The 12,430-nt window shown below is 32.0% G+C and overlaps 1 protein-coding gene across 2 annotated transcripts in view; it reads left to right on the forward strand.

The window, feature by feature from the left end:
* Positions 1-8,584: 8,584 nt before the first annotated feature.
* The window catches only part of LOC127807532 (protein ROOT HAIR DEFECTIVE 3 homolog 2), a 108,517-nt gene continuing 104,671 nt past the window's right edge, over positions 8,585-12,430 (forward strand). For both annotated transcript variants that reach the window (XR_008024726.1, XM_052345449.1), the window contains exon 1: positions 8,585-8,918. Coding sequence is in view for 1 of the 2 variants with exons in the window: in XM_052345449.1 (XP_052201409.1) it covers positions 8,765-8,918 (154 nt within the window). In the remaining variant the exon portion in view is untranslated. The remainder of the gene's footprint in view (positions 8,919-12,430) is intronic.

Below are 12,430 nucleotides of genomic sequence, written 5' to 3' on the forward strand. Positions count from 1 at the left end.
CTCTTAATGATAATAAATTTTTAACTAAAATATAATATCTCAACAAAAAAAAAAAAACTAAGCAATCTACTATAATAAACAAAGAAAAGCAAAAATAATTTTTATTTAAACTCTAAGAAGATCGATACAAATCAAGCAAAAAACTATACATTCCTAATTCTCCTATAGAAGGAAACAAAACAAAATATTAAACTGATAACATTAAAAAGATAAAATTTACCAATGATGAGTAACTTTTCATTCTACAAATATGTATTGAACTATATTTAACTTTATGTAAAATCAATTTTTCTTGTCTTTTGTGATGCAAAATTACTGATTAAATCTTCATAATCAAGTTTATCTAATAAATCATGTTCAATAAATAATATAGCTAATCCATTCAATCGTTCTTGAGACATAGTTGACCTCAAATATGATTTTATCAACTTTAATTTTGAAAAACTTCTTTCTGCAGAAGCGACTGAAACTGGAATTGTAAATAATATTCTGTAAGCAATATATGCATTTGGAAAAGAATTGACTCTTTTGATATAATGAATAATTTCCATTGGATTATTTTTTTCCTCTTGAAAAGTTTCACTTAACACTCTTAATTCTAAAAATAAATCTAAACCATCTATATCAAAAAGTTCATCAAATTGAAGAACGTTTTCAAGATTCAAACAATACTCCTTTAAAATATTTTCATCCATTGATTTTAGTTTCTTGAAATTGTATAGAAATCCAATTTTTTTTTCATATATTCCAAATTGCTCAAACCTATTTCTAAGTGAAGAAATGACTTGATCAATCATGTATATAAAATAATCAACTCTAAATGATTCTTTAGCAGATTGTGTTTTATCATCATCGACATTTTCATCAAATTCTTTTTTCCTACGAATCATACGTTTTTCACGAAATATGGGTTCTACTTCCATTTCATTTGCAAGTTCTTTGGCAGAAATTATAGCAGATTCAAATCCATTTTCCCTATAAGTTTCAAGAAAAGAAATAAGACCTTTTAATTTATCTATAGCAACATCAATATGCATATCTTCACTTTGAAAGTTTTTACAAACTGAATTAATCGCATACAAAATATCATACCAAATAGTCATGCCCAACAAAAATTCAAAATCTCTAATTCATACATTGCAAGACATCTAGCTTCACTTTTTATTTTAGGATCATCACTACTTTCTGCTAATTCAAACAAAGCATCACATATTTTTGAAGCTTGAAATCTAATTGCCTTGACACTTTCAATACGACTTTCCCAACGAGTTTGTGACAATGATTTAACAGTTAAATTAGATATGTTATTCTTTAATATTTTCCATCTCTTAGGTGAAGAAGAAAATAATGAATATATGCGTTGTAGAACTCCGAAAAATGATACAGCTCTAACACAAGATGAGGCAACATTAGAAATTATTAAATTAAGACTATGACAACCACATAGTGTATATAATGCTCTAGAATTTATCTTTAATAGTCTTTTTTGCACGCCTTGTTGCTTTCCCTTCATGTTAGACCCATTATCATATCATGCCCTCTTATATCATTGATATCAAGATTCAAATTTTCAATTTCTTTTATAAGTTCACTAAAGAGGCCTTTTCCAGAAGTGTCATCCACTTTTAAAAATCCTACAAAGTATTCTTCAATTATTATTGAACCAGTTGAAATATCTACACACCTTAATATGAGAGACATTTGTTCTTGGTGACTTAAATCTGGAGTACAATCAAGTATAATGGAAAAATATTTTGCCTCTTTAATTTTCTTCAAAATCATACTCTTGACTTCGTGTGCTAACATCTGTATCAATTCATTTTGAATTTTATGTCCCAAGTAATGATTATGAATTTCACCATTTTGAATACGCCGGACATGTTCTTGTAATACTGGATCAAATTCAGCTATCATTTCAATAAGACTTAAAAAATTTCCATTATTCACATGATAGATTTTTTCATTAGTTCCACGAAATGCGAAATTATTTTTAGTTAAAGTTTTTACCACAGCAATAATTCTTTTTAAAACATTTCTCCAATGTTCTTTTTCTTTACTAATTCTTACTTGCACATCCCTATCAATTTCTTTATTTTTAGAAAATCTCAATTCTAAATCAAACCAAGCATTTATGTTAAGTAAGTGTTCTTTACTTGTTTCATGACTTCTCAACTTAATAGTGAGATTTTTCCAATCTTTTGTTCCTTCATTGCCAAATTGGCTTCCATTAGATCTTGTACCAAACAATTTGCAACAAAAACAATAAACTTTGTCAAAATCCTTTGAATATACCAACCATCTCCTATCACAAATTTTCCCATTTGATAGCCTCATCGTATAATAAAAAGTGGAGAAATGCCTAGAAGTTTCATCATTTGGAAAATCTAAATCACTTTCTCTAATTGGACATTTTTCGACTAACAATTCTCTCAACTTAATATTAATATTTTCCCACCTTCTCGGATCATAAATATTAATAGAAACATTACTCGGGTTATTGTCAATATCCTTAGTTTCCACATTAATTTCCTCTTCTTCTGTATTTTCTTGACATTCTTCACCAACCATATTATTATCACAATTTTCATCATTATAATTTTCTATAGTTTGATCTACCATCATCGCATTATCTCTTATTTCATTTAAAGTTGTGTTTTTAATTGTTTCATTACTTTGACTATTTTGATCTCCCTTATTACTCGTGATAAATTTTTCAAGGGCGCCTTTTGAGATTGAATCAAACTATCTATTCTTCTCTTTTTCTTAAGTTTTTCATAACCTGATGGATATTTTCTATTAAACATATTAACTTGACAATAAAAATTAAATAATTGAGTAAAAAGGAAGGTATTACCTGGAAAGTCTTGTAAGCTCTAAGTATATAGCAATTCTAAATTTTTCCAAAATTCAAATTAGACTCTTCAAGTGATTTTCCTCAATGATGATCAAATCAATTGAATCCTAGCATGAACCAAAATAAAAATTTTGACTGTTAGTTGAATGAAAATCAATTGGATATTAGCATTCAATTTCACATAAGAATATAAATACAAATTGGACAAATATCAAATCTTAGTTTTAAACCACAATAGACATAATCTTTGTGAAATTAAACTTAAATCATGGATTGGACTCAATTTCAAACAAATTAAAGCCAAAAACATAAAAGAACACAACCAGAAATAAAAGAACACCCAAAAATATGCATTTTAATAAAGAAACACCAATACCAGTGATATCACAGCACCTAAAAAACCAATAAACAACCAAAAATAAAAGTTAAAACTAAAAAGAAATCAAAGTGCTTACCGATTCCAAAGAGGCGATTGCTGTTGCTGAAATCTAAAGGCTGAAAGCGAGGCAGGCAGGCTGAGTGCGAGTCTGGTTGACTTGCGAGAGAGAGATAGAGAGGGGGGGTTAGAACTCATCCAGCAACACTGATTCACCGAAAAATGACCGTCGATGTCGATCAAATGGCGAACGCGAACATTGAACAGTACAGTCAGTACTCTAAATAGGCTCAATACATAGCACAACAATAACAAATAACAAACTAAGAGTGTAACTCTAATTAACACAACAAATGCTATTGCTGAAAACTGAAATAAAGCAAACAGTGATGAAGATTGAAGTTGAAGCGAGCTCTGCGTGCGAGAGAGAAAGAGAGGGAGAGGGAAAGAGATGAACAAGAAGTCAAGAGCAGAGGAGAAAAAGCTTACTGATTTGACTGGCAACGTCTAAAATCAAGAATGGGGAACTGGAACAAAGTTTAAATTATAATTATATATTGTATTTTATTTTTTAATAAAATATTTATTATTAAAAAAATAAAATATACATATATAATTTATAATTTTTTGATTTTGGGGCCCCTTGCTGTGAGGGGCCTTAGGCGGCCGCCTGTCTCGCTTAGCGGACAGGCCGGCTCTGCTACCAATGGTCATAGAGGTCTTTTGTTGAACCACTTCTAAGAAAAAATAATGCTTATTACTGATCATTATAAAAAAAGTTCTGATCCTGTGAAATTAAGGCCACCGTCATAATAAAAATGGTGTAGTAATTATGGTCGATTGCTATCATATCAAATGTTGCAAATAGCTATTCATTTACCATTATTGTTGGTTCTCACTCAAGAAAAAGAATATAACAATCAAAGATAAGTGAGATCTAACTTTAGTTGCCATTGTTCTTGAAGTTTGAGAGAATTATGATGATTGAAGACAAAGACAAATCACACAATTGTTGTTGAAATCTCCACCGTGCATTGTCATTGTTGCAAAAGAAATACGCCATTATAAAGGTTTTGAATCATTGTCATTACAGTTATAAAGGTTATTGATCGAGTAGAGATCCATCACAATGATTAAAGTAGTGTTGCCTGCTAAATAATACACTATTAACAACAACGATAAAGCCTTTGCTATTAATGCCATGGCAAATTGTAAGAAGAAAAGAAAGATCTATTTTGCTTATTTTCATTATTATGAGAGAAATAAGGTATTGAAAAGACAACCACCATAAGAAAGAGGCATTCACCACCTTTGCAACCACACTCGTTGATGGGAGGAGTTATGCATTCCCAACATTAAGAAAGAAACTCACTAAAATAAGTAGATAGATAATCTTAGTTGAGAAAACACACTTACTACCATCAATGTAAGCAACTAATTAGCACATCTATCTTAAGAAATGAGCATTGTTGTTGTTGATTGATTGTCATTACACAATGATTGTTTTTCTATCATTTTCACTTTGGGGAATAACTTGATTCTTGTAGCAAATTTTTAAGAGCAAAATTGTTAGTTCACGAGAAGGAGATTTGTCGTAAGATTATCACTATTGTCGTTGTCACTGTTATTAAAGAATAAAGTAAAAAATAAAAAGATTATTGACTTAAAATGTTGTATGTGCCAAACAAATAAAAAATAAATACTAATGTGGCCAACAATTTGAAAGTAAGAGAACAATGCTTTCTTAATACCTTTTAGAAATAAGATGGCCAATTAGGTCCAAAAGTAAAGAATAAAGTCATTTTGGCACTAATATAAAAGAAATAAGAAAAGATAAATTGATAACATTATTGGACCATTTGACTTTGATCTTCACAACGAATGGTAAAAATGGGTTAATTACAAAAAAAAAAAAAAATTACTTGAGTTTTCAAATTTGGATTGAATTTCTAAATTAATTGTAACATTTTATTTATTCAATTTTTGTCTTCATTATCAAGCTCATTACTTATCACCTTTTCACAGCACATTTAGCAAAAATATATAACGAACATAGACAACAATTCATAATTGAGATTAAATTAACAATTAGATTACAGTTTATGTTGGGGTTCACAAATGGATTTATGAAATTTTGAAATATGCAAAACAAGCGTAGCATAACAGGGGCGGATCCATGAATTTATATAGGGGGAAATTGATTTTTCTTTTTAAATATAGAGCTGCACATTATATATTTTGGAATGGGTTATAATTTTTTTTTACTAAATTATTATTAAAGATTATTTTTTACATTAAAATTTATTTTTTATATTAAAATATTAATTTTAATAATGAGTTGCCCTGTATTGAAATCCAAAACAGCTCACACGTGCATCTACCCTTGTAGCGGAATCAAGAAGAAAACCTGTATAGTTTAGTAATTTATGAAATATGGAACCATTGAATCAAAATTCAAAATGAAGTATAAGTTATCTATGGGAAATACAAGGCATTTGAGTCAGTTTTCTCACTTATTTGACAAACTCTTCCTCAAATTTGGTGGTCCAACGTTGTCCGCACTAAGCTAGCAACAAAAACCCTTTGGTTTTTCCTTGTGCTGGCTAAGATCCACCAAATGGATGACAAGCTTGAATACGTTCTTTGATATAAATAGCTCAACTCATGAGCATGAGAAAGAAAGAAGAATTGAGAGAGCCCAAGACAAATAAGAAGACCATTCTCAAGTTTATTTTATCTATTTATAGGCAAGGCTTCTTCATGAAGAAAACATTTTTATTCTTTAGTGGAATAAATCCACTTAATATCCATAAGATATGAAAGATTAACATCTAGCAACACGAGGAATGAGTAGATCTTTCATTAACTTCATATTATTTTTTGTAATTTGTCAAATAAAAATTGTTGATAGTTTCATAACTAATCGATAGTTTTATTCTAATTTTTTAAAATGCAATCAACAATTTTTTCAAGACTTGAAAAACTATCGTAAATATTTTTTTTATTCAAAACAAATATCTAATGAATATATTTTATGTCATAAGCCATGCCCAGATTTATGTAGATCATCCATTAACTCATAATGACATCCGTTAATTATAAATGGAACTAAAGAATATAACAAGCTCACTTATTTTGTTATTTCACTTTACGGTGTGTGTGACTTTTTAGATTTATTACCAAATAACAATCAATAAACATCAAATTCCTTTGACATCAATTGAATTTTTTCAATATATTTCGAGAATCTCTCCACATTCTCAAAATATCATTACATTATTGAGTAACATCTAGTAATATCTCAATACAATATAAATGACAATGAAGTCAATTAAGAGTGAATCTATTTCACTGATGATTACCATGTAATTTAATTCTTTCATTACTAATGTCTTGATCAAGTGAAAGTCACGGACTCATTAAAACTCACTAACTCCATTTTATGCTATAAATTTTATTTGGTGTGATATGAGATGATACATTGAAAACTTTTTTTCAATTATTCATGTAGTGGCCAATGACTTCTCCTATCATATTCTAACATAAAATCGCATAGGAAATTTGCCTAACGTTGGAGGTAATGGATATTATTTGATAAACATACGTTTTCATATACTAATCGAAAGAAACCACTACAGAACATTCCCACCCATGATTATGGTAAGTTCACATATTCTAGCAATTCTCAAATACTAATATACAAGACAACCATGTTACTTCAAATAAGATGATTATTTATACAATCACAACTAATAATAAATTATTAATTATCTTAGTCATATGATTTGTTATTAACATTACATTTGTTACATTGTTCAACTAATAATCACTCATATGTTTACTATATACATCTCATGTTTTATGATATGTAACTCACCATACTTTATTATTAGTATATTATATTAATCAAATATAGTAAAGTTACGTGTTAGTCTATATTTGATTAATTAAAGTCCCCATTTAAGAAATATAAGGACTATAAATAATTTTAAAAAAATCTTATATTAAATAATATTTCTCATGTATTCTTAACAACTAAAAAATGAGATATTTAACAAAAAATATAGGGTTTCATTCATAATATAATGGAGAGATATTAATAAAGATATCGTGTTATATTATAAATTATAATATGCAAGAGTATGTCAAAATGTCATTTTAGATGTTATTTAGATCTAGTATTATGATATCTCACTAATAGTTTACTCTTATAAATTAACAAAAAAATTAAAATAATCAAACTGATGTTTGATATAGTAATTATGAAAATTATTTCATAAGTAATAATCTCTTATATTGTTAAACAAATAAATAAAATGACCATTTATGTTCATTCTCTCTCATATCTCATATGATTTAAAAAAAAAAAAAAAACAACTAATGGTTGTTGAGGACAGGCAAAAACTATTGTAACTAGACAAGTAAATCAAATCCTTATTTGGGTTTAATTTTGAAACTCAAATATGGAGTTCAAAATCAAAGCCAATTTTGATAGATACAAAGAACCCCATGCTAAGTTGTTCGAATATAGAGAAATGACTTAGATTTTTAAGATTCTTCCATTATGGGCTTATCGTAATCTACAATGAGTTAATCACTAATGATGAATCTAAATTTTTTAACTTTTATTTTAGCAAAAAAAAAATTACTGTTAAAGTGTGTTTGATTGTATTACTTAGAAATTTAATTTTAGGTAATATTGACTAGAAAAAAAAACTATTACACCCCTTTGGAAAATGAATTTTATGGAAAATAGGTTTAAATGCTTGTACCATACACATTTTTTCAAAAAAAAATTAAGAATGTTTGATTATTTTTTATAGAAAAATAATACACATTTATATATTTTCTATGATAAATGTATGTAATTAAACACACTCTTAATGTCGTTATATTTGTAGGGGAACTGCAATTGTGTCGGTAGCTTTTGTTAGGAAACGGGAAAGAATGGCAATAAGGGAAAAGAAAAAAATATAAGAATTTTTTTTTTTAAATTATAGGAATATTTTGAAATTTTTATTATTTAAGATTAACTCGGAGCTAGAAAAGAATAGTAACATAGTATTAAATTATAAGGATATTCATTGTATATTTTTTTAATTTTTATAATTATTTAAAATTTTGAAAAATTTACGTGTTATTTAAAAAAAATGAAATACTATTTATACACACATTATATTCATGAACATTCTAGTGTATTATATTTTATATGGCATAAATATTATTTAAAATATCATAACACTTGAAAAAAAAAAATAAACTACTGGATGCAGATGCAGTCCTCGCATTTCAAGGTTACTACATCCTTTTCATCTGCCGTAAGCGACAAGTCTACAGTTCCCCCCCCCCACCCCCCCTCCCCCTTCTCTCTCTCTCTCTCTCACTCTCTCATATTCCAATTTCCAAGCTCGACCGCCTTCTGGATTCTTTCCTTGCTTCCCCATCTGTCTTCCTCTCCTTTTTCTTTCCTTTACTCGACTCGTCTGTAATTTCCAAGCGGTTAGTACGTACATACATCGAGTTCGAAGACGAGGATGGGTGAAGTGGATAGCTGGTACTCCACACAACTGATCGATGCCAATGGCGAATTCAACGTTGCTGGTCTCGATAAGTTCATGAACGCTGTTAAGTTCTACGACTTGGGACTTTCCTACGCCGTCGTCTCAATCATGGGCCCCCAAAGCAGCGGTAAGTATTGTGGGTTTGTGCTCGTTTATCTGTTTGATCAACGTAGTTGATTTCATCTTGTCGATCTTAATCAGCCTATTCTGTTATTAAGAACGTTTCAATTGGTTTGGCCCCCTTCTGTCTATCTGTCCATTTCCAGTTATTTGTTCTTAGTATACTATTCACTAAACACCGAATTTGGTGATTGAAGTTTGTGCCCAACACCAATTGGTGTATTCATTGGAGTGTATTTTGACACCAATTTGGTGTTCCGTTGGAGATGCTCTTAGTTCTCAAGTGCCAGATTTTTTATTTTCGGACCAAATTTTTGCCCTTTTCCCCGTTGTTATTTTAGCCTATTGATCCTTGAGTAGCATTTAGAACTTATGACTAGAGTTTGGCACTTAGATTGTATACCTAGCATTTGATCGCAGTTCTACGTCTGATTTGTCTTTTCTTTTTCTTTTGGGGGGTGGGGAGGGGGTTTGAATTTATTTGATAGTGGTGCTGAGAGAGCGAGTCTGCTGAAGGACAAGGTGTATTGTGAACACTCATTTGTTCTTGAAGACCCTTTTAGTGGAGGCGTCAGGCCATAATGCTGATACCCAAGGGTTTAGGCAGCCAATTATGGTCTATACTCCATTGACTGGGTGCTGTGGTCAACCTTGGATCGTGGGAGTAATGCAAAAAACCAATATCTATACTCCATTGACTGTTGGATATTCTCTATTGTGACTGGTTGGGACCAAACTCTCTTGAGGGAGGAGCATGGTCTTGTCTTGAGGAATCCCATACCTCTAACTTCTAATCCACAGGTCCTTGAGGTCCCATGCTGAGAGGCCTCTATTTGTCAAGGTTGGAGATAACTGGTCAATTTATTGGGAACTTACCATATTGTTTATTATCGTAAAAGCACTTAAGCAATCAAGCAGAGAGCTCCATTTCCTCCATGGAGATCAGTTATAAACATTAGAAATGGCAATGAAGGCTTCATCAACTGGCCTAAAAAACATAGTACCTTCAGGATAATAAACAAGGAAATTTATGAACTGCCCTTGCGTCAGCCCTACTAGTCCACCTGTTAGCCATTGCTGAACATACATTAACTTTCGATGGCTTTTTAATTTGAATAATTCCAGCTGCCATCTTTGCATCTATAATGGGTTGATAACAAATAGATTGAGCTGCATTAAATGAAAGATTGGGATCATACCATGTTAAGTGTTGTCTCAAGTATAGGATAAGAAGATCAGTTATATCAGTGTATTTGAGGGCCAATGAAGCATTAAATAGATGTTTATATCCCAATCATGTAATTAGTGATAGTTGGGGGGTTAAACTATAAATATTTGATAGTTTTTATTGGGATATCCGCCCACCTTTATAAATAGAGGGAAAGGGGTGCATGTGCGTAGTAGATTTTTTCCCATTCTATGGTTTGCGAGTGCTGATTGTTTCAGAGAGGAAGGCTAGATGCTGTTAGCTTTGTAATCTTGGGGGGAAAACAATTGTGGCGCCTGGGAATAGAAGGGAGAGAAGGGCCATTGGTGTACTGATCGAATTCTTACAAATAAAGACTGCTCTCGAAGGTGGTTCCAGAGCTGGATGTAGTGCCATTCACGTGTAATGAGCCAGGATAAAATTTTGTCTCCTCATGTAGTTTGTGTGTTTCATTTCTTGTTATGTTCTTGATTAATTTCTGTTCTTTATTATATGTTTGTGTTGTGGTTTGTTGGCCGATGAGTTGTGAGTGATTGTGAGGGGTGTTTGATCGGTTTCTTGGAGGATTATAAGGCTTCCAGTGCTCCCAATTATAACATACCATCATCTAGCAACTGAGGCTTGGTCAACTACTTTTTTTAGAAGCCAAAGCACTTCTAGTTCTAACATATGGTTGGGAGCCTAGGGTAGTTCTTAGAGTAAAACAATTGACCCCTTCTCATTTTTTTCTTCCCTCCTGTGTGACAACTCCTTTTCCTCTAGATGACTCGTCACCTATTGAAATGCGACTTCCAGGGGCATATTCTTCATCTTCATCAACTGATTGTCCATGTCCAATATCCCTCATCAATTTTTCTTTTCTCTTTAGCCACTTAACATCCCCAAACACTTTTTAACAAGAATAAATCTCACCTTTTAATACCAACAAGAGTAGTTCGACTTAGAATTCCACCACCTTTTATACGTTTACTTTGATAGAGGCAAGTGGTGTTATTCTTTTACTTGCGACCATTTTTGCTATGTGTCTAAGCTGGATAATATGATTTTGCAGGAGCTGAACTTGTCGATGAAACATTTTGATTGATTCTCCAAATTTAGTTGCACAACTAATTTTAAAAAACATTAAATAAATTCCATCAAGTTACATACAAAACAAGAGAATAAATAGATAATCGCTCGATAGTCTTGTCAGCTCCCGAGAATCTGACTGGTTTACTCGATCAATTAGACGATCAAGAATGGTGACAGAGAAGAAGAAAGAGAGAGAAAGAGGGAGAGAGAATATGAGAGAGATGAGACAAGAGAAAGAATGGAAACTTCCGAGAATATTCATTAATCATTGGAGAAATGACTGCTCATATATATAGTTGATCCTACCCATCCCATGTGCGGTAACAGAATACCGTTGCTGGGAATGTACTAGCTCCCTAATGCAACAACAAACAATTTACAACTCCTTAAAGTATACTTTCTAATATACTCCTTACTACCCTTAGTATAACCCAATTACACTAGCACCCTCTCCTTATCTCGTGACACATGACAATTACCCTCCCCTTCAAAATCTTCTTGTCCTCAAGAAATGCTGAGAAGGCCTGCTACCTGAGGGAACTGCTTGAGAATATCCGGAAGGTATTCCCAAGTATTGTCGTCAGAATGTAGGTTAGACCATTGCACAAGCACTTGAATGATGGGAGCCCCTTGTTTGTAGATGACTCTCTTGTCAATTATGGCCGTAGGTTCCTTCGGACTGCCATCTGCATCTGGGACATGGGGTAACCTTGGGTTGACGGGTTGCTGTCCCACTGCCTTTTTAAGTAATGATATATGGAAGACCGAATGTATATTGGAGTCATTTGGTAGCTGTAATCGATAAGCCACACTTCCTACTCGAGCTAGCACTGAAAATGGTCCATGGAACTTCGGGCTGAGCTTCGAACTGGCCTTTCGAGTAAGGTTTTTAGATGGCTCGGCTGAAGCTTCAAATGTACCCAATCTCCCACGGTTCCACCTGGAATTCCCTTTCATTTGTTCTTCTATCAGCAAATTGTTTCATACGATTCCTGGCATTGGCCAATTCTGTTTTGAGTGTCCGGAAAGCTTGCTGCCTCTGTTGAAGGTATGCATCCAAGGTTGCTACTGTAGAGGAGTTCCCAGGATCGGGCAGCAAGGCTAGTTTATACCCATACAGGGCTTCGAAAAGAGACCTCTTGATGGAGTTGTGGTGGTTGGAGTTATACCACCACTGTGCCAACGCGGGCCACTTATGCCAAGACTTTGGCTGTAGGAAACAAGCACATCTTAAATAGGTC

This window comes from Diospyros lotus, chromosome 8 (assembly GCF_014633365.1).
Source record: "Diospyros lotus cultivar Yz01 chromosome 8, ASM1463336v1, whole genome shotgun sequence".
Lineage (NCBI taxonomy): Eukaryota > Viridiplantae > Streptophyta > Magnoliopsida > Ericales > Ebenaceae > Diospyros > Diospyros lotus.